The sequence below is a fragment of the Centrocercus urophasianus genome, unplaced genomic scaffold, assembly GCF_019232065.1.
Source record: "Centrocercus urophasianus isolate 14NV4802_14NV808 unplaced genomic scaffold, USGS_Curo_1.0 seq_34, whole genome shotgun sequence".
In the NCBI taxonomy this organism is placed as follows: Eukaryota; Metazoa; Chordata; class Aves; order Galliformes; family Phasianidae; genus Centrocercus; species Centrocercus urophasianus.
Genome location: NW_024884911.1, coordinates 5,060,652 through 5,087,009, shown reverse-complemented (window position 1 = coordinate 5,087,009; position 26,358 = coordinate 5,060,652). Strand labels below are relative to the sequence as shown.

Below are 26,358 nucleotides of genomic sequence, written 5' to 3'. Positions count from 1 at the left end.
CGCGGAGCGACAGGGGCTCTTCCGGCTCCTGCAGGTGAACGGGGGCGGGGAGGGGCCGGGGGGGCCCGGCTTTCCTCACAGCCTCCGGCGTCGCAGGAGTGGGCACATATAGCTGGAGTGCCAGCGTCAAACTGAACCCCGATGTGCAGAAGTGAATGAAATGGAGGGGAGGCACGTGAGGGTGTGGGCGCGGAACGGCGAGGGTCCATCGCTGCCGGCCTGAACAAGCTCTATAAAGCTCGGTTTGCTCTGTTCAGTCAGGGCTCGCAGCTCGAACAAACGCTGCAAAGCGATGGTCGTGGGCTGAACTTACGAGAAGCCGAGCTTTGTGCTGTGCTGTTTGCTGCTGGGTGGGAAAGGAGACGGTCGTTCACTCAGCACTGTTTGAGGTTTCCTTGTAATTACAGAACTCCCAGCTGTGCTGAAGTTCCTGATGAGAAAACGGATGGAGTGGTGTTTGCCCACAGAGCCGCAGTCAGTAGAGATCTGTGCTGCTGGAGGGGCTTCAGCTCAGCTCCTCCACAGCCTCCATTCTGCAATAAGAGAACAGGATCCAAAATCAGAGTTCAGAAAAGGGCTTTAAACCTTTTTTTCCCCTGCTAGTTTTATGGCAGGACAGAGGGCAGCAAGATTGAAGCAGCAAAATGTGCTGCTTTTGTGGTTTTGATTGCTTGGTTTGGGGCAGTTGTGTGTATTTCCTGTGGGCCCCATCTATTCCACTGCCCTCTAGGCTCACTGGGCACTTGTGGGGATGTGACACAGGTTTAACTTGCCCCAAAAAGGCACGAAGGAGGCTGGTTTGGTGCTGTCCGTGTGGGTTGATGTCAGTGCTGGCTCAGCCACTGCAACACTGGGGCAAAACCCCTCAGGTCTCCGTATGTATCATAAATAAGCAAAAGCAAATTGCTGTGGGGTTTTCATTTAATTCATTTCTTTATTTATTGTAAAACCTTGTTTCGCTTTTTCAGCCTCTAAAATAGGGTCTATATTCCCTGCTTTGTCTGTTGAAGGGGACCTAAGAAAATGAGTGACTAAGATCCTCATCACCACCTTGTTGTAACATTGCTCCTGTGGTGACTTTAATTTTCCTCTGACTTTGTGCTGTTGTTTTTCAGAACATGCTTGAAGAGCTGTTAATTCATAAGCCGGAGGACCCCATTCAGTTTATGATAGAGCATTTAGAGCAGCACAATGATGATGGTAAGTGAAAATTGAGAGACTAGAGACAGTGCAAGGCCTTACTTGCAACGAGCTGCTCAGAAATGGCATTTTGGTTGGCAAAGGGTGGATGAAAGGTTTCAGACCGTTCCCTGGTAGGAATAAAAAGGATTGAGCATTATGCAGTGGTTATAAGTAAGGTGCTTTTAATTTCATCATCATCTGTTTTTTTGTTTTTTTTTTTTAGTGGGTAATCTAATAAAAAACACACTTATAACAGTTATAACAATGAAACCCTCTCAGGGAATAACAAAGAGTTCTATTGTATCAATTATTAATGCGTTCCGTCCCCCATCTGATATTTCCTGTTGTCTTTAAGCTCACTAATTACTCCTTTTGTCAGGTGTAAATTTGGTTTCCCATTCTACCTGGGCTGGCAGATTCTCTGGTTTTTGATTAGTTAGTTACTAGCTGTTGTTAATGAGTTCCGCCGCTCAGTGGCATCTCAGATGAAGGAACAGTGAGTGTGCCTACTTGTGTGGATAACAAAACCTGGTAAATTGAATGGGAAGGCTGTGCTCTGCACAATAAAAGCATGTACACTCAATCAAATTATTTGATTTACAAACTGTTCACCCTTAGGCAGATTCTATTTGGATATGCACAACGGAACTCTAATTTTTGTTCTGCGTGAGCTGTCAGGAATAGCTGGCGTCACGTTGCTTTGATGTTTCTTTAAAACCAGAGTAAACCATTACGAAAGTTCTGCTGCAGCATCAATGAAGTCATTATCACTGGAGGTGCTCTGAGATCTTCATACATCGTGGTAGGGATCAGATGGATGTTGATTGAAACCCCGCTCAGGATCAAAACCAGAAAGAAATGTCCAGCCCTGCAAATTATGCCTGACCCTTCCTGATGTGGGCAGCACCAGTAATCAATCTGTTTTATTGGCCCGTGGGCAATTTGCAGAGGAATTGCAGCTCGATAGAATGCTGATGAGATTTCTCTGCATTACTCGAGCATTTGTTGCTGAGCCCCACAGAATTATTTGAGCGCATTTAGGCGGGCTGCCATTTTGTGGCTTCAGTTCTTGGAGGCTAAAGATAGAACTACAGCAGTTGTTTGTCAGAGGAAAAATGCTGTCTGCTTTTGGTCTGGAGTGAGCTATTAAGAAGGGGAAGGCGCTCCAATTAGAATTAGAGACTAAATGTTGTTTTAGAGATAAATTATATGGAAAGTAACGTAACAGAAATCTGTAACAAGGTTGATTTTACCTTTTTGATCACGGCAGAAGGTGCTGACTATTTAGAAGAAAAAAAACCCTTATTAGAGCCATCAGTAAAGCAATGAATTTTCATGATCCTGCCTTGCTAGACAGCTTTAGCCCTAGAGAAAATTTCAAACAGAGACGTGTGGAAAAGGAGTATTGCGTCTATCCCAGGTGTGAAGTTAGCAACCCTTTTTAATTAATAATCAGATCTAAAGTACTCTTAAAAATATAAACAAGTCTAATGATGATTATAGCTCACAACTGCCTCCGAAAGCTCCGAGGTCAGACGCACACCAATGGGTTTGTGCTTCCAGTTCTGTGATGTTCTTCTTTCCTGTGATCCTTCTGGAAGCCCTAACGAATGATACGAAGATTGAGAATTCTTTAATATACAGAGATGTGCATTTTGTGTGTTGCATCTTGGTTTTTGTTAACAAAGAGAGCTTTCAGGATCCAAGCAGCATTTCTGTGAGCTTTTGCTTTACAATTCCTCTGAAGGAATTTAACACAGTTCTGTAAGAATGTTCTTCACATACTGCGTGCTGTTCCTCTTTGGCGTGGAATTTCCCTTATAAATCAAGCAGATTTTATTGCATTAATATTAATTGTAGACTCTTTTGGACCTAAATGGAATGCAGAGAGTCCAGCCGTATTTCATTATTCCAGAATTCATTTTGCTTATTGCTAAGAGCATCCTTGGATGTTAAAAGTTAATAGTGCTTGGAAGAGTAAATCCTGTAACATCGGGACTGAACACAGGATGAAATGCGATTTGTTGCTGCAGGAAAAGTCCTTTTCCAGGTTTTTCTCACTTTGTTTAGGGATGGAGGTCCGGACCTGCAGCATTAAGCACCGACTGTCTGCTGATGGGAGGGGGTTAAATATGACATCCAGCCATGTCCTGCTTGTGCCCTCGTGTCGGATGTTTGGGGAGAATGCTTTAGAAGAGCCTTACAAGTGTGCAAATGAGTAAATCAGTGAATTACGCTGCCCCATCTGCTGCGAGTCACTAAGCAGAGAGAAAACCAGATTTAGTACAAAGTGAGCATTTACAGTAGCCCTGGGCAATATTAAAGCATGATATGGTGTATATAATGGTATGTTTCGTTTTTTATCAAACGTTTGTCCAAGAAAGCTGTGTATTAAAGCTTCAATACCTAAGGGTTTTCTTGTGAATTTTAAATCACGCTCCTAGTTAAACCTCAAAAGGATCTGTGGATGGAAAGGTTTTTTGATTTTCTTTGAAGTGGTTTGAAGAAGTTGATTAGTGTTGGCACCCGAGCACTCTTTTATGACGCTGTTTATAAATAATTCCTAAGTATCGGGCTGGAGTTTCAAGGTGTTAGATTAAAAAAAAAAAAAAAAAGCCCTAGGATTTAATCACATTACATTTGAAAGAAATTAGGTGATAAAAACAGCTGATGTACCCTTTTAAAGTATTTTTCTACATTGTGTACTAGTTCTGTTGCACTTGCAAGAACCAATAAGGGGGAGTTTTTCTTAAACCTTCCGCCTCAGAGAACTTTGTAAAGATGAATCTGTAATTTGGGTTTCATGTATGTTTAAAAATTGCACCTGCCCAATAACTGGTAAGTGCGTGGAAGGCCTCATAAAAATACATTTCACATCCTTCCATGTCTGCTGTCATCACACGCTGCATTTCCCTCGGTTACCAAGAACTGAAGAGGTTTGGGGGTGAGCAGATCCCTCCTCTGTGCTGCCCTGTGTTACTGCTGCTAAGCCCTTGTCAGCCCTTTCTCTAGATGATCCTTTTTTTGTTATAATTTTCCTGAGAAAACATCAAAGGCATTAACAGAAAATGTCAGCTCCAGGGATTGCAGCCCAAAATGTGGTTGTGCAAAAAGTCCCAAAAACTTTCCTGAGAGTTGCTCCATTTTCCCCCTTTTCTTTTTGCCTTGCCCCTGCTCTGTTCACATTACAGCTATCAGTGGCAGGATTGAGAATTCTCCCCATCTTGTGTGGGGGACACACAGCAGAGAAATACAACTTACAGAGAGGGGAAAAAAAAAAAGGCCTTTCAACACTGACCTGAGAACATGAAGGCAGCTGTCAAAGCGCAGAGGAAAAAGTGCTTAGTTTTGCAACATCTAAATCTTCTTTCGACCCTGACACGGCTGTTGAGTTGCAACTAAAATGCAGAGTCTCCTTTTTTTGTGATGGGAGCCAAAAGCTCTGCCAAAGTTTGGTGGTTTTGCTACCGTACTTCATTAGGAAAATGAGAAGAGATTAGATGATCTCCGAAGATCCCATCCAATGTCAACAGCCCTGTGATTACAGCATTAGTCACTTTTAAGTAGTCTTGTCCTGCAAACACAAACTATCTTCTTTTTTTCATTGCAAAATATGCTCTGAATCAATCTTTTGGGAATAGAAGTCAAACTGAGATAAGAAAATGTTCCTGTTTATGCTCTGGTTCACCCCATAAACTATTTATCCGTTGGAATAGATAGAAATATGCTTAAGTGATGTGTTTAGTTGGATATCAGTCTAATTAGCCTTGGAGGTTAAAGACAGACCGAGGTGGCACTGGCTGAGTGTTCCCCCTTCTTTCTCCTTAGCCCAGTCCTGAGCTTTACATTCAGGCAGATTTCCTATTGAAATAATTGTTTCTATGTGCTTATGGTTAGGCTGTGCAATAACAAGGAAACAACTTTGGATCCTTCTGTTCCACATCTTAACATTTGCATGTTCTCATTTCTTAGCTCCAAGGATTTTCATACTCGGTCCACCTGCTTCTGGTAAAACTACAATGGTAAGTGTGCTCTCTTCAGGGCTCTGACACTCTCCACATACCTTCTTGCTTTTTACTTAGCACAGCACTTGTGAAGATCAGTTATAGAAGAGCACAAGGCACGTTGAAGGGTGGCATTCATAGGCTTATCTACCATAACCTGTAAGTTAAATGGGAGCATTCACGTGAGCTCTGTGAGAACCTGCAGGGTAGTGGTGGTGGTAGTGCTGTAGTACAGAACTCTGTGTGTCTTTTCAGTGAACCTGGGAGGAGTTTGTGGTGTTCCCACATTGCTGGTTGCTTTGTTGGCATGGCCAGCTGCCTCTCTTGTCCACACTGAAAATGTCGAAGCTGTGTTTGAACCACAGAGAGAGCTGAGCACAGAAACTTCACAGATGATGGTGCTGTGTGCATGCTAGGAAGAATGCTTTCTTCTTTAAAATCCATGTTATAGTAAGGTAGATGAAAAAGGCCTTATTCAAAGCTTTAGATTCTTGAACGTCTTTGTATGATACTGTTTAAAGTTACACACATAGTCTGCTTGTTTAAATTGAAGGTGAGGAAAGCTCCCTTTCTTTCTCGAGTCTGCTGAAAAAATGCTGCATTTTCTTTCCAGATATTTCATCCTGTACTTTTTTTTATCTTTCCTCAGGCAATACGGCTTTGTAAACATTTGGAAGCCATACGTATCTCTCAGGAGACTTTGCTTTCCAAGGAAACATTAGCTCTGACAAAGGAAGCAAAGGCATATAAAGAAAGAAAGCAGGTGTGTAAGAGGATATAATAATGGTAGCTCTCATGGCACAGAAGGAGAATTATGTGGCATTTCCATGATTTCCACTGCTATAAGTTGAGCAGATCAGAGTAAGTATTCTTGTATCTATGGAGGTTTATGCATCAATTTATGTTTACGTAGGTGCAGGGTCCTTCAGAGAGGAAGGGTAGCCTCTGCTTGATAAGAAGATATCTACAAGTATAAGAATATGGCAGGGCATAGAATTAGGGGTGAGGGAGGAAGAAAATGTAGAATAATGGAGATCTTGAAAACATCAACCTTGGAGATGACTTGACAGAACTGAGAGAAGCCCAGGAATGCTTGGTACCATTTAAAGAGTGTTTCATTATATCATCAAACAAAGCACCTTCTGGTTTCAGCATATTTGGTAATCTCCATAAAGTTAGCATTAATCTCTGAGGCTTCCTTCAGTACAAAATATGTACACAGAGAACTCTTTTTTGATCTGACAGAGCTACTTAGTCGTGCACATTTGATTTCTCTGTAGCATGACACGAATAACTCAGTGCATCAACTCAAAATTTGAATGACAATTCAGTCAGTTGTTGAAAGCTGTAGAAGCTTTCAAACTGAGGCAATAGCAGTAACTCAGGAGATCATTCCATCCCCAGGTGCACTTTGTCCAGCTGTGAGTGCACTGTTTGCTCTATTCCAGGTTTTCCATTGAAAGCAGCATGTTTTTCTGTGACCATCTCTAGCAAGTCCACTGCTCTGAGTTGCTTTTCTCCTTCATCGCTTGTTTTCATAAAAACTGAAAGAATTTTATGTCTGTAAGAATTCCACATCCCTACTAAATTTGATTTGAATTGGCCAACAGATTCAGAACTTACTAAGATGGTAGGTTGTGTAATTTCAGAGTTTTGGTTTCCTGGGAAAACTAAGTTGAAAACGGAGTGGTGTCTGTTACACTGAATTGATGAGTGAAGGTTGGAGATACCTCAGGTGATAGATTTAAAGATCTGAGAGGAAAGACATTGTTGAAATCATGGAATATGCTGGCGAAAAAGGTTTGCTTTTGGCTGGGATGATAGAAAATTATTCTTACTGAGCATATGTACTTTGAAATTTCAGTTCTAATTGTTAGAGATTGTTTTACTGGGTTCATAAATTTCAGCTTAGATGGGGGAGAATTTAAAACAAAAATTCCCGTTGGTTTAATTACTCTAATTATTAATGTATTTCAGACTATACAGATGCACTTTCAAGGGTGTCCTTTTGGGCTTATTTGGTTTAGAAAGATGGATGGTGTGGAAGATGAAAGGCAAAAATGTCAAGGCTAATCAGGTAGTGAGGGCTGTGAGGAGTGCCTGAAGAGCAGGATTTGTTGGTGTTTCAGCACTGTGCAGTTTGCCTTTGTTTTTGAGATGCTAAATGCTAAATGTTAAATCGCTCACTCATTTCTTTTGTTCTTTCACACAAATTTGAATCTTCATATGTAACTCCTAACGCTGGGAGGGAACTCCTTGCTTCCTCTAAATCAACTGAACCTTTGGAGTAACTTAACATGTAGGCAGAGCAGCATCTCAAGAGCTGTGTGTTCTCTTCCAGTTTCATGGCTGCTGGCTACATCTACCTTAGCAGTAACTGACCCTAGGTTATTCTGAAGCAAGCAGTAAACTTGATTCCTTAGCATACGTAACATCCATTAGCACTAATAGGTTTTGAGTGTCTGTTCAGGAACAGAACAATAGCTGTTTATACAATCTTCCATACAACCAGGGCATTTAAAACGTTGTACTGCTGGCCAAAGCAATTTAATAAATGGAAAGAAGAAAAGCATGACCTAAGACTGGTTCTGAGAGTCTAGTGTGAAGATCACATGGCACAATTTAATGTTAGAGGAACGTTCTGTGTGTGCAGGGGTCTGGGGCTACATTAACCCCGTGCCAAAGGTCATTTGTTTTGGGGTCAGTAGGCCAATGTTACCAGATTTGGGCAAATGCTCCAAAAAGGTCTGCAAATATTTGTTCTCATATTTTACTTCTCTTTAGCTATGCTTTCATCTCTTTTGTGTTCACTTCTAGGAAGAAAAAAAAAAAAAAAGCATGAGAATTCGTGGTATTTAAAGTATGTGATTATTCTCTTTAGCTCAATTTTTAAATTTGGACATGCAATCATCTACTAACACACCTGGCCACTTACTAATGAGCACAGCTGAAGTAGTGAATTTTAAATATTGACTGTTCAAAGCAAAATGTGATCATTCTGCATGTAAAAGTATTCCAAAAAGAAGTAAAATATTTGAATATTCAATAAATTTGAGGAACCATGAGCTACCAATAAATATTCCATGAACAGAAAAAGAGGCTACATTTTTTGATAAATCATTGCAAATTATTCCCTCATCTCTAGTTATTATAATGTTAATAGAAAGCACCTTCAGGTTTTTCCTATAGTGGAGTCTAATGATGTGCTACTGCATGTTTCACTTCTCCTGTTAGATGGGTAAAATAAGAAGCTGACAGAGCTGTGCTGCTAGCTGTGGGCTTGTGAGATGGGTGTGCTTTTAGTTCAGTACTGAGTTACAGGTGTTTGTGTACTACTGCATCATTTAGAACTGCTCTACAGTTGCATCACATCCTCGTAATTTCTTGGAAGGCATAGAAGAAAGGAAAAGCCACGGTTTTATGCATGGGTTTTATCCTTTTTTATGCATGGTCAGTGTTCTATTCGAGCAGTCACTATGAACAAATGAATAGGAACTGTTCCACTCTTATGTATGCAGTAAAAAAAAAAATCAAACTAAAAAAAGCCCATCCTTGTTGGGTATTTTTCTCTGAACAGTCTAAATGTACACACTCATGGTTTTCAAAATGCTAAGCCAAGTTTCTTGTGCCTTTTGGAAGGTTTGATATTTCAAGCAGTGTGTCTTTCCATTAACCAAACTGGATTCTGGGACAGGCTCAGAGTGCCTGCAATCAGATGCACTGCTTTAGTCATCAGATGGGTTTGCATCATTTCCATTCTTGCAGATTCCTGGGAGGAGAAGTCCTGCTTTATCGTGATGTATTCACGTGTTAATGTGTAAATGTGCTTTATAGACCACATGTGCTTTGGACTTCATGGTTTCTAATGCAATAATCAGGTGTCCTACAAGCCAGCTGTTCAAAGTGGTTCTGTAGGCAGCTGCTCAGTGGGAGGAAAACTGCCCAGGAAATGAGGCTGGAGTTCGAGCCACAGAGAGCAGAAGTAGCTAAAGCACAGAAATACCTGTGTGTCACCTGAACTGCTTTTGTGCAATAAACCCTGCTCAAAAGAGTGCTAAGAATACCGCTGCACTGAAAGAAGGTAGTATAATTTAAATTGCTTTGGCAGAGCTTAGCAGAGTGGACCCCTGGCAGTTGCTAGCCCGTCTTGACATGACACATCAAAGAAGTAAGCAAGACGCTGGCTGTTTCTGATAGCAGCATGATGCACCTTTGGAAGGTGACAGACTCAAAGCCACAGACCCAGGTTCCAGCAGCGAGAGACGGCGAGAGGCTTTGACACACCGTCCTGTGGGACCTGCTGGCTTTCAGGAGACGAAGCGATTCCTTTCCCTTTCCTCTTTCACCTGCTCGAATGCTGCCTGATGAATGGCTGACAATACCACAGGTGCTGAGGCCTGGGGACAGCAGAGATGAACAAAACAAGGAAAGCAGTGCCTGGCTGGGCCGCCTTGTTGCTTCCCCTGCTGGGCGAGGACTGTTTTCTGCAGCGCTTTCTCCGCTCTACTTTAAAGTAGGAATCGTGTGGTAGTGTGTTCAGTGCTCCTGGTGAAAGTGTTTTGTGACTAGTGTGCTAGGAGACCTTTCGCCACACTTCCACCAGGCCTGTTTGCATCCCTCAACATGATGTAAGCCTACAGAAACGCTTTATTTCAGGATCATGTCCATCAGGCTGTTTGGTTAGACAGAGAGATGGGAACCCACAGTGTATGCAAGTGCTTGGAAGAAAGAATCTGGTTCACACTGTCAGGTGAAAGATAATTCCATGCCTCGGAAGGCAGGGAATCTGACAGCAGCATTTTTTCAAAGCGATGGCAAAGTGAATGAGGCTGAAGCATAGCATTCAGCTGAATGGTCATTGACTCAGAGTGGCTGGGAAAATATTAAATCTGCAGAGGAGGATCTTCGTTCTCCTGCCCAATAGCAGATACCACGTTACAAAACGTCCGTACGTGTGGGCAAAGTGGAAGTCATAGAAAGAAACGCCACAACAGAAAGTTTTGGGACGTCTCATTTCAATTCTGTTTGGAACTTGTGCGTTGAAAATTAAACTAACATTAAAATGAACTTTAACATTACCGTTTATTTTAAATAAGCTTTCTGGAAATTGAAAGAGAGTTAACAGAAACCGAAGCAAACTTCCTGAAAATGAGGCTGTCTTCATATTTCTGTTGTTGCCGTTCTGCTGAGCTCGCGCCATGGCTGTTCATTTCACTAATGCTGTGTGCTGACGTGACGTAGGGGGCCAGATACTTGCAAAAGAAATTACATGTGGATGTGATATCCTTGTGGATCCCTTTGCCAGTTTGATGTCCAACATGGTAGTCAGTGTGCAACATTTGGCACTGCCAAATTGGTTGTGCAAAGTACATGGAGGTGGGCTTGGGCAAGCAGAAGTGTGCTCAGCTTCCCTTCATTTTTATGCCTTTATTAACTGTCTGATCTATTATGTTAACGACTTGGGGCTTGCGCAGTGTTATTTATATATTTATTTCAAGAAGACATCTCAGTTCACCTTTAACCGGAATATGCCTGCATGATAAAATTCCTTTTGAACTCAATTGTGAATATGCAGCCTTCTTTTTTTTTGTTCTTTCTTTAGAAAATTCCCAACGCGCTTTGGGCCAATCTGATCCGGGAACGTCTGTCAAACGTGGACTGCATCAAACAAGTAAGAATTGCTCCTCGGAGGACCAGTGGATAAGCACTTACACAACTCGTGCATAGTAGTTAGCATTCTGAGTCCTGAGCAGAGGAGGGAATAGGGGCAAATCTGTGGGGGCTCGGGAGGGGATTGCTTTCTTGAACATCAGCAGAGGGAGTTTGGTGCTTTATTAACAGGATAAAGGGGAGGATGAGAGTATGCATATGCTAATCTTTTAGCACTGAGATGATCAAAGGCTGAACAAGTGTAGCTTTGTTGATTGCCTGGGGCAACTGGCAGAGTTGAAGTGGACAAAACAGATAAACAGAAAATATATAAAAATCAATATGTTAAGGCTTTAACTCTTATTGAGGACAAGAGGAAAAAGAGTCTAATGCTATTCATTTCAATTTGCTTCCTTTCTTATTGAATCTTTTGTTTCTTACCGTGTAACACTGAATTTGAATATATTCTCCTCTGGGTAATAATTAATATGTTCACTGTTAATTACACAAACAGGCAACTGCATAGGTTTGGTTGTACCCACAGATGGGTGGCTTTCCTTCTCCCCTTTCCACTCCAGTATGCTTGATCTTAATGTAAGTAGAGACTGTTAACTTGGAATCAAAAGAGACCTTAAGTAGATTAATATTGGTTGAAATTAATGGCTGGACTCAACAAAAGCAAAACTTCCTTTATGTGTTTCCTTTAAAATCTCAGGTGTTGTTATGGTTTGTTGACTCCATAGTCAGACCATTATAAAGGATTATTGGTGAGAGACAAATCTGTAAGGATAAAAACCTCTCCCTAAACGGTGCCAGAATAATAATGTATATTACTTGATGTACTGTTGAGAGGAAAAAGCCCATTGACCAAAGCAGGTGTTGCACTCATGAAGGACTGAGCAACATTTCCAGAAGACAGTACAAGTGCTTAGAAGGGATGCTCTGTCTCTTCAGCTGGTGGTCATAGGCCAGCTGGTACTTCTGACCTTGCAGGGATGTGGCAAGCTCACAGCTGTACTGAAATGTGTTACTCCTTGACATCGTTCTCTACCTTATTGCTTCAATAAAGCAGGGCCAGTAATTAATATTTCACTGAAGTGTGAAAATTGCTTCTTGAATTTGACCCAGCATCAGCCCCAAAAGAAACTGAACATGCTGAAACCTTATGTCCCACATTTCTGGATCTGTAAAATTAGCAAGAAAAAGGAGCAAAACTAGCAAGAACTCAGATCATTGTTTTCTGCCCCTGACTGAAAGTTTCTGCCTTACAGCTCAGGTGATGTAAATGATTGCTATAAAGGTCTTGTGCTGCAATGCAAAGTCAGTTACTTCAGCCTAGGCCACTGGTGGAGCTGTCTTTCAGTGGACCTGCCTTGTGTAAGCTAGATCAGATGGTCAATTACAGTCTATGAACTGTGGAAAGGATAACTTGATCAGGATGGTAATGAATAGCTGGAGATGTAATCTCTTAAATTGTTCTTTCCTGGCAGGTTTGCTAGGGGACATCTGTCTGTGTCATATATCTGTTGCAGAACTATAGCTGTAGCAAAATGGGTGGCATGCTGCTCTCCTTCAGCAATGCTTTAGGACTAGCAGTAACTAAACTGTGACCTATCCTGTTGGATAACCCACTGTATGTATGGGAATTGAATTTAAAATTCTGCCTGCTGGTATTTAATGTTACTGAGAAAAGTCTTTAAGCTGAAATAAAACTTGCCAAGTTTGGAAGAAGCTCACATAGTGTGAACATAGGGAGAAGCTCAGTGTAGAAGTCCTTCTTTTCACATCTGTAGAGAAAGCTGTGGAAGAGTAAGAATAAGTTAGGGTGGGTGATTTTTGAACATTTCATTGAATTTGTAGCATAATCCAGATTTACCGAGAGACTGACTGTAACAAAAAGCTGGGGTGCATCGTTGGTTTGCATAAATATTTACAGATGACAGTACTTCTCCTCCCCCATAGGAACATGTGCAATTGTTTTATGACTGGTAATGTATGAAGCGAAGACCTGGCTTGTCTCTAGGTTACAGTTTTCCACCAGGTATGGATCCCACTGATGGTAATGGGGCTGAATCTCTGCAAATTTGAAGTGATGAGTTGAACCCTGCACTTTTAAATTACACCAATATTTGCTTACATGGAGAATTATTTAGATACTATCAGCTGCTCTAAGTGGTTCTCATTTTTAAGTACCAGGTCATGCAAAGTCTGAGTGAGGTGACAAGATGGTTCAGATGCCAGCAGTTGCACTGTGTCCTGCCCACGTTTTGTTCCTGCTGTTATCAGAGCAAGATGGAACTGGCAGCTCTGGATGTGTTACAGGAGCAACAAAAGCAAAAAACCTTTATTTCTAAAGTTTCCCTGGCATTCTGAAAGAATGAAATTCTTACTATTAGCCTAAGTTAAGATTTCAGCTCTTTTTAGGAAATAAGCATAACTGGCTTTTCGAAGTAGAGATGGATATGAAAACCATTTTGTTTAAAAGAGAGTAATCTACGATCGCTAAAACTTCCTCACGTTGTGCATGTCTCCTCCGTGGGAGAGGGGATCCAGAGATTTCAATTGCCATATTCCCCCTGTATGACTGGAAGTAATGCAGTGGATTTTGTTCTTCGCTGAGCAGATTTATGCCATCTCTCTCAAAGCATGAGTCAGCCTTTTTTTTTTTACTGAAAATGTTAATAGATGAGGAGCTGGATGTTGGACACAGTACCACCAGCTGTTTGTTTTATTTCTCCTTGTGGTGTCATTGAGTTGGCATTAATTGCACAGCTTTCATCCCACTGACAGTAGGAATACAGGATTTTTTGTGCCATTGTTTTGACACTCGCAGGTTTATAGATGTCACAGGCATTCTCTAAGGAGAACATTTTTATTGATCAACAGCTCTGCTGGAGACTGTGTTGTGTGTTCTTCTAATACAAATGTCGTTAGGACTGCGAGGGATCAGATGGGTAGGTCTTCCAGCTCACACACAGAAAACTTATTGCAAGCATTATGTTAGAACCTGGGACTTGGGAAGTTGATAGGAAAACTTTTCATCTTTCAGGGTTAGTGCATGTTGGTTATAGCACCTCTGGCTGCTGTGTAACTCCCAGTGCTGGGACTGAGGAGGGAAATCGCAGAACTGGGGAAAGCTGGTGAGGAGATTGCAACATGATGAATTGGTGAGAGAGAGAGCTGAGCAGCCTTCATCCTGCCTTAAACCACTTGGAAACTAAGCTTAGGCTGGTGATGCACATGAATAGAGGCAGAATTACATCTGATTGGTATTAAACTATTCAGAAGGGTGGTGGTTGACATTGAAAGAGAAGGAAAAGAAAGCAATGGCTACTGGTTCTTCTGATCTTGCCATGACAGATAAAGATCATCATGCTGTCTCTGTGAAACTCCATACCAAAGATAGTGAGGGTCTATTTTTTTTCAAGCACAATGTGGCATTTTTATATCTTCATAGTTAACTAAAGCTACAAAAATACTTTGCATGTGGGAATGAGGGGTTTCTTCCTAATGGAGAACTCGGTAAAGTTGGAGCTTCTTCCATCATCTGTACTCCTAATGCTGACAGGCTGCAGGAGCCAGGTTGGCAGTTTGGGATCCATTCTGGCAGAACTATTACTGATATCATTTTGTTGTGTTATTTTCTGTCCCCTTTCTTCAGATGGCAGAGAAGGATGGGGTAATTTTCACAACCACTGAATGATGATGATGCAGAGAATCTGTGGCAGTGATCTGTTTTCCTAAGGGCCAAGCTGGTCATGCCCTTTGGTTGCCATGCTTGTGGTTAAGATTTCTTTCAGAGGTGCCATGTAATTCAGAGCTACATCTGTGTGCTATCCCTTTGCTGTTTTCATTATTCCAAGCCAGTCTCAGTTCTGTCTTTTCTAAAGCATTTTAAAGCTGTGCTGGTCAAATAACAAGAGAGAATTGAACGTCTAGGTCATTCTTGTTGGGGTGGAAGGTGTGAAAGTCTGTAGGCTTGGTCTCACAGCTGAGAGCAGTGTGCCAGTGAAGGAATAAGATCTACATTTCAGAATGACCTTGAGGTTTTCCTTTGCTCCAGATGCCTTAAATCTGGAGAGGACAGTGATGGCTTTGAGCGTACTTCCTTGTCACTGAATTTTGGTGTGGTGTGGGTCTCCAAGGAGCACTTCACTTGGCATTAAGGCACCAGCAGAAATTTGTATTTACAGCAGTCTTCATGGGGGAAAGGATGGAGGTTTGCAGTCGGTGACCACAGAGTAAGGCACCGTGGAATTACTGGTTTTTAGCCTTTGTTCAACCCTTGATGTGATAAAGTGCAATCGTGCTTGGATGTAAGGTTACTGCTATCAAGAACGAAAAATAGATGACTTCTTAAAGAAGCAAATTTACCATGTGAAGTTACTAATTACACTTTAATGATAGTCAGGAGGGCAAAAAAGACCAGTGTTTGCATAAAGCATGATAGGCATATTTTAAGTCAGGTCTTGCTCTGCTGTGTGTTGCTTCCTCTTGCTGGTTCCCAAGCCACATTCCTTTTTACTCTTTTTTTTTTTTTTTTAATAATTTTTTTTTTTATCTGTGACATCTGCTTGGAGCTTGTCCCTCCTGTGATACCATACTACTTGCAGCTGTTCAGACCTCCAGCTCTGAGCTGTGCACGGGGTGCCCTGAGCATACGGCCTTTTTGATGTGTGATAAAACAGAACCAAGCCACTGGGGGTATGGAGAGGGAATGCAGCAGAATATCAATAAACCTGTTCTGAACAAAGCTGCAGCTCTGTGGTGGAATAGACATTTCACTGAAGTGTCAAGTAGATGGATAATGTATTCTAATTAGGGACTGACTGATACCCTGGAACTCAGAGACCTTTGGAAATAAGATCCAAAATGCTAACTATTTCTGTAGCGAGTGGTTATTATGCATTTGTTTAATGCCTTGAAATGTATTTGTTGCAGGAAGCCATTTACCGAACTACGTTTTACTGCACTGCAAAAACTTTCATTTATAAAATTCCTTATTGCCTGCTTTAAGCACCTTTGAAATGAGTATAGAAGCATCTTGAAGCTTACACTGTTAAAGAACAGGCTGCTGTGTTTACTGCCTGTTGCTCAGGATTTGATTTTGAGCACTAAGCTGTAGTGACACCAGAAGCCATGGTTTTGTGGCATGCTGGATATTTTTGTATTTTTTTTTTCCTTCTGTTTAAGTTTCCAAAAGCGCTGTGCTTGGACTGAAGAAAATGAGCCAGATTTGTGGTCTGTGTAAATAGGCATAGATTTATTGCCTTCCAACCTCTGATGCCATTTCTCCTAAGAAGATTCGGGCCTGTATAACTCCATACAAACACAACATATTCAGAAGTAGCACTGAAGTTCCTTGCATACTGCTCAAAATACTGTGCAGCCTTGCCTCCTGCAAGTCCCAAGGGATAAATTGATTTCTTAGCACCTGCGTGACCTTAGGCAGCGGTTCATTCTCATTCGATAGAGCAAACACTGGGAGTGGCAAAAATGGCTCGCGGTTTCTTAAGGCTCTTATTTTCTACAGCTATCAGCAGGATGACATGTTCCTGAAACCAGGCTAATTAAGGAATTTGAAGCAGTCTACTCTATTTTCGTGTATAATTGGAATGTCCCAATTTCCTCTTACAGAAGTCATGGAGATATGCGAAAATGCTTCTAAAACCTTTGGACCCCATACTGGCAGAGCTTCAAATTTATGTGGGAGATGAGAATGATTGCTAGCTAATGCAATATTAAAGTGTCTTATTTCAGTACGCAGATGGTTTTCCCATTTACTGTAGTATCTCAGAGTTGTCTGGGGGTATGGGATGTAGTGACGAGGACGCGTGGTTCAGGCACTGATAAAAATGAGAGAAAGTCCTGAAGATTCAGCCTTGAGTCTGGGAAGTGATTACTTCTCAAATACTGCATCACACAGAAGCAGAGTGAGGCTGCTGCTCTTCTCTGCTATTTTGCAAATCCGTAAATGTTTTTTTAAAGATGCTCAGTCCAGCACTTAGCTGGCTATAACAAGGACTTAAGGGAGCAAAAGGCTCTTTTTTCTTTTTCCTTTCTTTTGCTCTGTTGCTTCATTAGCTTTGGGAACGCCGGTTCCATTACTGTGAGTTTCCCTGTATAATTTAAGAAAATAATGAAAGCGTGCATGTTTTCCTCGGTGTTCTTGGCATTAAATCTGTCTTTAGATTTGTTTAGCCTCTTTTTTTATCCACAGTGCGGGCCGGTATCCTTTTGAATATTTCAAAACTGTAGAAATTGTTTTGGGGTTGTTTTTATTCAAGAGAGAAGTTTCCTTTTATTTAAGACAAGGGGGGAAAAAAAAACAGAACAAAAAACAAAAGACATTTTTGCTGCAAGACAAAAGTGCCCTCTGCACTGTGCTGGTGGTGATAGTGCGTGCCACTGCACAGAAACACCAGTGCTCCATGTTTGTGTTCTTCTCTCATAGGCATCTGTAACAAATCTTGTGCAGCTCTGATAGAGAATGAGGCAATTTGTCTGCAAGCAGCGCTGATATTTAGTGCTATTTTTTGGGTTTTCTCTTCTAGTACCAATAACACTGTCGTGGTTCTGTTCAATAGGGCTGGATTTTGGAAGGCTTCCCTGAAAATCAGGAACAGGCACGGTTGCTGCAATCATCTGGCATCATTCCGAGGCACGTTGGTAAGCAGTGCGAGGTTGATGCGTGGCTGCAATCAGCAGGTGAAAGCCTCCAGTGTTCTTCCCCTAACATCCTCTTTAATTTCAGTATCAAAATTGGTGACAACAGAGTCACCAGACAGCCAAAGGATGTTTCTGTGTAGTTCAGTTTCACTCAGAACCTTGAGTTAACCTGGAAATCTTGAGATCCTGTCTTTCATACGTGAACCCCTGTCTTCCTAAATGTTAGAGAGAGAAAATTCCTGCAAGTATCTCTGAGCAGCTGTATGTAGCTTTGCTTCAGTACTAGGCGTGGGTCTGAATTTTTTATGATTTCAATCTCTAGATCTCTAAATCAATCTCTAAATCTGTTTGGTGATTCTCAGATCAAAGCAATTTCCTCATCCCCTAAATACAAATTCATTCTTCTGCTGAATTAGAGAATACAAGCTTCACAAACTGCACCGAGTGAAAAAGAAGCATTGTGATTTTAGACTTGATCTTCACCAGTGAGGATGAATTAGAACTTGATTTGAGAGGAACGTTTCTTTACTGAAAAAGAGCTCACAAACACGACCTGTCCAGCTGCCATTGCCATCTAGAACAGCCAGCTGTCCCGAAGTCATACAGTTAGAGAACCTATTTAGATGTAAGAAATGATTGCAATTGCCTGGAATACAGTGTGAAGTGATAGATGTACTGCTTCTCAGTGGATGCTGAACTTAACACAGTGTTAGAGAACTCAGATTGTCACTTTGGATTTGATTTGGATGAGGTTTGACTGCTAATGAAGAATTTGGAATCACTGCAATAGAGTCAGGCAAAAATGTTTAATGTCTGGTACTTGCATGTATTTTTAATATAGCTAATAACATTTGAAGTCAAGTTTTGCTCACAATTATATCTGTGCAACCACGACCTGAATGAGAATCTTAAAGCTCAGTCTGTCTAGTTAATCAAAAAGAAGATTGAGAGGAGATGAGATTTACAGTGTATGAGTACCTTAATAGGGAGAAAAGTGTCTGAAAGTGTTATTTGATACTGTGAAGAAACTCTTAAGAAGAACTGGTTTGAAACTTGTAATCAAATGCACTGAAAACAGTAATTAAATTACAACGTTTAACTGTGAGAATGATGAGCTGAAAGCAAGCCGGGAAACTGACAGATTCTCCATCTTTTGATGCTTTCTAATTAAGCTTGAACATTTTTCTGGGAGGTTATCCAAAAATAAGTTTCACTGGTTTCACTACCAGAATAGCTGGGTGTAAAGGAATTGCTCGTGGTGCAGAAGAGAATCAGTATTGGATGATCTGTGGCTGCTTGTGTGTCCTAAATTCTGGATATAATGTAAGTGAGAAAGAGCCTTGTTAACGGATGTGGTGGCTGGGATAGCCAGTGCTCTTAGGTTGTTATTATTATGTATTTTCTCCTGCTATACTGTTTAGGAGAAGGAGGAAAACTGATTAAAGTGAAACTAATTATTTGCAGTAGAACACTGGGAAAGGACAATGAGACAAGCAGAGACAAGTGCGTTTGAAATGCATTTACCCATCTTTAAAACTAGAATATAACTGACCAGCTGCAAGAAATAAAGCAAATAACTACACTTCTTTTCTTTCTTTTTCTTCCTACTGTTTTTTGGTGGGGGTCCAGTTGTGCTCTATGCTGCAGACACTATGCTGATTGAGCGGAACAGTGGGAAGAGGCTCGATCCCCTCACAGAAGGTGCAGTGTTTGTTTCTTCCTGTTCTTGATTAGAAACGAGGCTAGGATAAGTCTTTTAATACATCCCTTTAAAAAAGAGAAGAAATCTATAATTATAAATGCAAAATTTATAGAGTTTGGAAAAAATGCATTCGCTTTACATTATTTTCTATGCCAGAAAAGTATGGCAAAATGTAAAGCTCACTATTGATTTTGTAAACAGCAGAATATGGCAGTACAGAATCATGAAGGTTAGGTCTGTCCATATGAATTTACATCAAGCATCTGTGCTGGATCCTGATTTTTTTCCTGAGCTTCAGGCATGTTTTGTGTGTCTTCCATTGAATGACTGTCACACAGATTTAGCTCTACATCATCTCTCGAGTAGCTGTCAGTACAGCTAAGAACTGTGTTGCACAGATTATTGCTTGTGCTACGATTTGAAGCTTAAACGTAGACCTTGATATTCTCTATGAAACTGGAGCTGAGCAGCATGGATGAAATCATCCTCTTAGCTCCTAATTACTCTCTAACTTCCAGAGGTGTACCACACGACCTTTGATTGGCCAAGTGATGTGCAGATACAGCAACGTTTGGTGAAACCAGATGTGACTGAGGAGGAGATGTCAAAGCAGCTGCTGGAATACCACAGGAACTTCCCCGGGGTGTTCCAGATCTACCACAAAATTCTGCGATCGATCAACGCAGACCAGCCTTGTGTGGATGTCATCTCACAAGGTAATTGGGCATGTGTATGGCAAATGGTAGTGGACAAACTGTTCTCTGAAAGGTAGCTCCTAATTGTTCTAGGATTAAAATTAGTCAACGTGGATGGCTCCCAGCTGAGTCGTGTTCTCTCTATGGCAGAGTTTGGGCTGTTCCTGATAATTATTTTCAGAGGGCTGCGTAAATGCAGATAACCAGAAAGTCTTGTTTGCACCCTCCTGTCAAGGAGCAGCTTGCTCAGCACAGCAATTGTCAGTTACTTCTTTGGGGGTCACTTAAAGGCTGCACTGTGGCTCAGCTGCTCACCCCCCGAAGGCCAGTGCCTTCCACAGGTCTGATAATAAGAAGGAGTCGTTGAAAGCTGGTCACATTTCATGATTTAAAAGCTGCTTGTAGCTTTTCTCTTCAACAATCCTTGTTTGCCTCTGCTTGACTGTAATGCAATCTGACTTCTAGTGTTGATACTTCAAGAAGAAAAGAGGGAAATTGCCAGAACACCCAGCTGATAATGTACTTTGCAGCTGCCAGTCTGTAGATGATCTGTTATATCTCAGCAATTTTGCATCTCATAAAGGTCTTTTTTTTTACTGACAAGTGCAGCACTTTTAAGATAAACAAGTAGGAAGTTTATATTCTGAATTTACGCATTAATTACCTCTAAATTACTTAATTAAATTTAAAAGTTCGTATCATAATTCATAAAGAATTCATGCCTTGAATTGTAAATAAAAATGTGAGTGCCTGAATATTAATTATTATTAATTAATAATGTAGTGAGATAAATTGAAAATTGGAATGAAAAAATCCTCTCCAGATCCTTTTTTCTGTAGTGCATCAAGCAGCCAGATTTTTTTTTTTTAAAGAATAATTAGATGTGGAGACTGTCTAGGGGATCATTACTCCTAATTAACTTGGTTATTTACTGCAAATTAAGCATCATTTGTAAGCAGGGTGCTTTGCCTGTAATGTTTGTGCTTTTCAATACACAGGGTTATGGAAAATGTTCAGAATAACTAGAGCACTCCTTAGTTAGCTGATATTGGGCTCTGCAGCAAACAGACTTTGCTGCTGCCATTTTCCTGTTTGGTTTTGATTCTGTGGTGGCTTTTCTTAAAGTATTTGTATTACTACAGACAGAGATTAAACAGTACAGAGATCTCAACAGCATTGGGAGTTTAATGGATTGTTTCATACAACGATGAGGTTTTGCAGATTCCTGAATTTTAGTGGAATTACTGCTGGGATATGGGACACCACATCCAGTTCATGTCGTGGTGTTGCAGCACGGCTTGCAGTGCTGGAAAAAGAGATGTGTGTGTTCCCATGTGGTTGCACTTTGAGGTAGTTTCTCAGTTCTCTGGATTCTCTAGAACAGCAGAGTGGGAGCTTTCTTGAGCTGCTGCTTTATTAATTAGTCCATAATGATACCTCCATGTCCAGAGGAGGGTCCTTAGAAAAATTGTTAGTATGCAGCAGCATGTTAACAGCAGTAATTCAAATACTTATCCTGATGATGTTCTTCATCAATCCTTTTGCATTATTTTAATACAGAACTATGATTCATACAAATCCCAATGCCTGCCCTAATAAGATTCTATTTTATTGCAAGGACTCTTTAGAGCATAGACCTATTGGGATTGGAGATGCCTGGGCTGACACTTGGCTGCATATGCTGCACGTGCAGAGTAAATTGAAGAAGTGCAGGTGTGCTTATGCAGCTTCTAAACATGGGTAGCAATGGCAGTCAAGATGCAGTAAGCATGAAGTTGAACCTTTCTATGTGGATCTGTGATGCTGGAAAGCTCAGGTAGCTTATACTGCAGCTTTAGCTGCTCTCCTTAGTGTTATTTTTGGCCAGAATAGGGGTATGGAGAGTAAGACTGCTCAGCTGTGTACGAATACAATCCTAGTTTGTCCTCACTGTCAAGCCACCTTGTGCTATAGCATCTTGGTGTCTACCAGGTTCTACTCAGAGACTGTGGCAGAGTTCAGGTCTCTTTAATGCAGCTACAATTATACTCCATGCATCCTGTGGGCCTTCCAAGCTCTTGTAATCTGTACACTGATACGACTGTAATTTCTAATATGCAGTAGAAAATGCTGAAGAAGGAATACCATCCAACACAGAACTGAATCAGACAGAAGAGTTCAAATAGCCTTTCCACGTTATGCAAGAATGATGGACAAAGAAAGAAACTTGTGCTCAATTATATGTTGTCAATGCCATATTGTGACATGATACATTACAAGTCTGTGATAATGTAATTAGGAGTGTGTTAATCACAAACGATGCTCTGTAAATGTCATATTAATTTAACATCCTGAGTTTTTACAGTTAAATATTTGTTCAGAAACTGCAGAAAGTATTAAGTGTAATTATCTCCCTCTATAATTTGCATGGTAAAATTGTACCTATGAAGCAAAAAAAAAAAGACTTCTGCTAAAAACAACATGGTGAAAGAGCAATTATTAATTGAATCTGCTCTTTAAAATGATTTGATGTCTGCTGATGAAAGGAGGTACAGGAGCCTAATGATGGTAAGATTTCTAAAGTGCTTCTCAGTGGAAGTTGCTGACACAAGAGTTTTATGAGTCTTGATTTGGGCTGCAATCTCTAGATGTTTCTGTGGTAAAATAAACGATGATGATGATTACAGCCTTCAAGGGAAAAAAAGTAGAAGTTAATGTTTATACTATAAGTTAAAAAAACGGAAGAAATAAGGCATGAGTAACATTTCTTGCCTTTCTGTCCTTTTCTAGCTCTTACCTACGTCCAAACCCAGCCCCGATCAGCTGCCCCTTTTACTCCACGTATTCTCTTTTGTGGCCCCCCAGGCAGTGGGAAGAGCCTGCAGGCAGCACTAATAGCTCAGAAATACGGCGTTGTCAACAGTAAGTTCTCAGTAAATATGCACTTTGCTCAATTCCTCCTTTCTGTCTTTTTGATCATTTATCTTCTGCTGTCTGTCTTTCTTACTCGCACCCAGAATTTCTCTGCCCATTGCTATGGATGTCAGATTTTTGAGGGAAGTGAAAAATATTTCAGTGTAGAAGTATATACCAGCAGAACAAACATTCTGTGACAAACCAGCTCTAATGTTTTTTTAGTCATCATTTTTTATATCCTTTACATCAGTGCTTTTTCACATGTTGCATTCTTGTAGTGCCGTGAATTCTTCAGTGGATCGGGGGATTGTGAGTGATAGCATTGTAGCTGCAGCTGTCTGACTAAATTTGGGGCACTTTTAAGGTAGAATTTGCTCTGAAATTGTACGTTTTCTTTCTTTTCTGTCAGAAAATTCAGTTTGAGGCTTCCTGGTTCCTGCTTAATATGCTGGTGTTAAAAAGTGCTACGGTACAAATACTCAGCTATGTGATGGGATCAGTGTAATGTGTGTCCACATTCCGTAACATTTTCTAATGCTGGAGTAGCCATCAATTATTTTAAACAAATGTCTGATTTCTGTAAAATTTACCAGCTGGCAATATCCTCTTGGTGAAGTAAAATGCTGATTCGTTTCACTAGTCTTCCTTCAGCATACACCAAACAGCAAAGAAACAAACCAGAATTAGGGAGGTAGTGGGGTTTTGCTTTTCTTTCTTTCTTTTTTTTTTCTGCAAGTTTGGCACAGTGTTTTCATCTAGGTCAAAATTTGCATTTTTAAAAATAACTGCTATGTAAAAGAGTTGCAGTTCTCTTTACTAAATACCACTGCCACTGCTTTACCCACCCATTACGTTTTATTGTAAGTATACTTTAAACCAAATATTGCTAAGAATTGCCTGTTTAAGACAAAGCCAGAAGGCCATCATTTTTTCATCAAGTCAATGGTACTGCTGGTGTTGGTGCCACTGATTTCAGGGCAGAACTGATTTACAGCTGTTGGTTGAAAGGTTGTGCAGTAATGCATGCTGCTATTCAGTAGTTACCAAAAATGAAGTGGAATTAGGACATGCTGTGATATCACTTAACTTCTCCATACCTTGGTTCCCTCTCTGTAAAATGAGGGAACATGAGCTCATATGGGGCAGCCAGACACAATAACTCAATAACTCAAGTCCAAAAGTGCTGTACAGTCCAAAATGGTGACATTTCGTGCACTGCTGGCCTGAATGGAACTTTAAATCTGTGTCTCCTGGTATTCTGTGTATTTGAAGTCAATGACAAGATTGCATTAGCACAGTTTTTACAATATAATTCTTGTATGATCATTAAATGACCCAGGGAGTCACTGCCTCGAGCTGCGTATGATCCTGCGCCCCCAGCAGTGCGGTTCAGCTGCTGTTCAGCAGGCGAAACTTTTTTCCCCTAATTATAACTTTATAAGAAGTGAAAAACACTAGCAATCCCTTGAGTTACTATTTCAGTAACATATTTGATTAGTATCTTTCCCTCTGTTTTTAATATGATCTTTGCCAAATGTATTCTTTTTTATTCGGTATTCTCCCCTGCTCAGTCTTTTTGCTTTTTCCTCTGCTTGGCCAAAAAGAAAATAATCCTAAACAACAAACCCGAAGAACCTACAACTTTTATTTTATTCAGTGACCTTATTCCAGTATGCAGCTTCTGTGTTGTGCTTTTTTTTTCTTTTTTTTTTTTTCTTTGTTGCTTCCTTTTTAAAATTTAACCTTGTGTCTTTTTGTTCTTCCTTCCTCTTAGTTTGCTGTGGGCAACTGCTAAAGGAAGCTGTTGCAGACAAGACAGAACTTGGAGAACTCGTTAAGCCTTATATTGACAATGGATACCCAGGTAGGGCACCTTGTTGTCTCATTACACTGTAGTTACAAATTAATAGGAAAAGATCAGTGATGAATGATTTTTTTTCTTGATTGGAGTATGCATTACATTGATCTGGAGGCTGCTTAATTCCATTCATTAGATGTGACTTACAGTACTACACAGTTAAAATAAACAACAGAAGTTAGATTTTTAGGCTCCTCAATATGTTCAAATAGCTCAAAATAGTCCACTGTTCCAGTGAAATTCAGTATTTTTGGTACACATTCCATAATTTGATTCCATATTTTTTATCTCTAAATCCAAATCAAAATTCCGATACAGATGTGCAATTTAACAATATTTAAAGTGCCTCCTAAAGCACAGTATCCTGTTTCACTTTGATTTCAGTTTCAAGTAGATGATAATAAGGATGTGCCTGCTTTTATGTAGGTGGGTATCGACTTATAAAATGCTACTGTAGGTTCATCTGGATTTACACAAGCATTTTTAACTCAAAAATAAAGTTTCCGTGTCCTTCATTTCTTATTAGCCTCTATGGTGGTAGGAGGGGCATACCACAAAGAATATTTAAGTGTATATTGCTTTTGGATGATGGTTCTGCAAGTGATTTCAGATAAATCATAAATACTGTAAGCTCCTTAGGGCAGCAGTTTAAACTTGCATGTTTGTTAGCTTTCTTGCACAAAGATAGTTCTCTGTGGTGGATATTAAAAATCAAAAAAAGATCTATAGTTCTAAAATATAAATTGCATTTCAGCACGGTTCAAGCATGTTTATTTTGCCAAATTAGATTGGCCTGGAAGAGGAATTTTTAGTCCTATTTCTAGCAACAGGCCACCTGGTTACCAATGAGACAAATGCAGGGGGAAGATCTTGCTGAAAATTGAGCAACCTCAGTTCAGTTTTCGTATTGACAGAACTTTGAACAAAAAAAGTCTGCATTGTTTTTTTTTTTTTCTTTTTGGCCAGCTGAGCCATTTGGTGAGATGGAAAGCTTAAAAGGCTGTCTCTTTTTTTTTTTTCCCCCCCCACAATAGTTTAATTTTGTGACTGAATTACATAGATCTGAAAGGTGAGCCTATAAAATTAACTGATGTTCCCTCAATACCATATGAACAGATTCAGTACTTTCCTAAGCATTTCAAAAAGACCTTTGGCAGCCTGCAGCTTTGGGTATTCTATCTCTCCATCAAACCACAAGGTAATGTATTTTAACTCTAGACTTGCTCGTGGATTAATGGCTCGTGGCTGCCCTTGCTTGGAGAGAACATTCTGATCTAGAGATCCAGCTAACCGGTGTTTAACCCACAGGCAAGTGTTCTGAGCCTTTGTCATTTGCAATGTATCCAAGGTCTTAAAGTATGGAAGCAGCTTCTGTATGGGTGTAGCCTGATTGACTCTGGACCCGTGCCTGCTTGGTATCCTTTAATTTCAGGATCTTACCTAAATACCCTTGTTTCACTTTTTTTCTCATCCCTATGAACTCTCTAGGAGTGTTCAAGGCCAGGTTGGATGGGGCCCTGGACAACCTGATCCATGGGTGGCAGCCCTGCTTGTGGCAGGGGTTTGGGTCTGGGTGGGCTTTAAGATCCCTTCCAACCCAAACCAATCTGTGATTTCTATCATGATTCTATGGGGGGAGAGCACTGCCACTGCAAACACCTTCCTCTCTAGATTCCAGTTATGTTTGAGACTGGAGTTTGGATG

General features: G+C 40.6%; 1 protein-coding gene across 1 annotated transcript in view; it reads left to right on the top strand.

The window, feature by feature from the left end:
- Positions 1 to 26,358, top strand: part of AK8 (adenylate kinase 8) — a 66,969-nt gene that overhangs the window by 4,234 nt on the left and 36,377 nt on the right. Inside the window, exons 3-11 of the mRNA XM_042831064.1 lie at positions 1,116 to 1,200; positions 5,155 to 5,204; positions 5,836 to 5,949; positions 10,789 to 10,857; positions 17,423 to 17,504; positions 19,134 to 19,205; positions 19,725 to 19,922; positions 22,671 to 22,802; positions 24,571 to 24,660. Of these exons, the coding sequence (XP_042686998.1) occupies positions 1,119 to 1,200; positions 5,155 to 5,204; positions 5,836 to 5,949; positions 10,789 to 10,857; positions 17,423 to 17,504; positions 19,134 to 19,205; positions 19,725 to 19,922; positions 22,671 to 22,802; positions 24,571 to 24,660 (889 nt within the window). The 5' untranslated portion in view covers positions 1,116 to 1,118. The remainder of the gene's footprint in view (positions 1 to 1,115; positions 1,201 to 5,154; positions 5,205 to 5,835; positions 5,950 to 10,788; positions 10,858 to 17,422; positions 17,505 to 19,133; positions 19,206 to 19,724; positions 19,923 to 22,670; positions 22,803 to 24,570; positions 24,661 to 26,358) is intronic.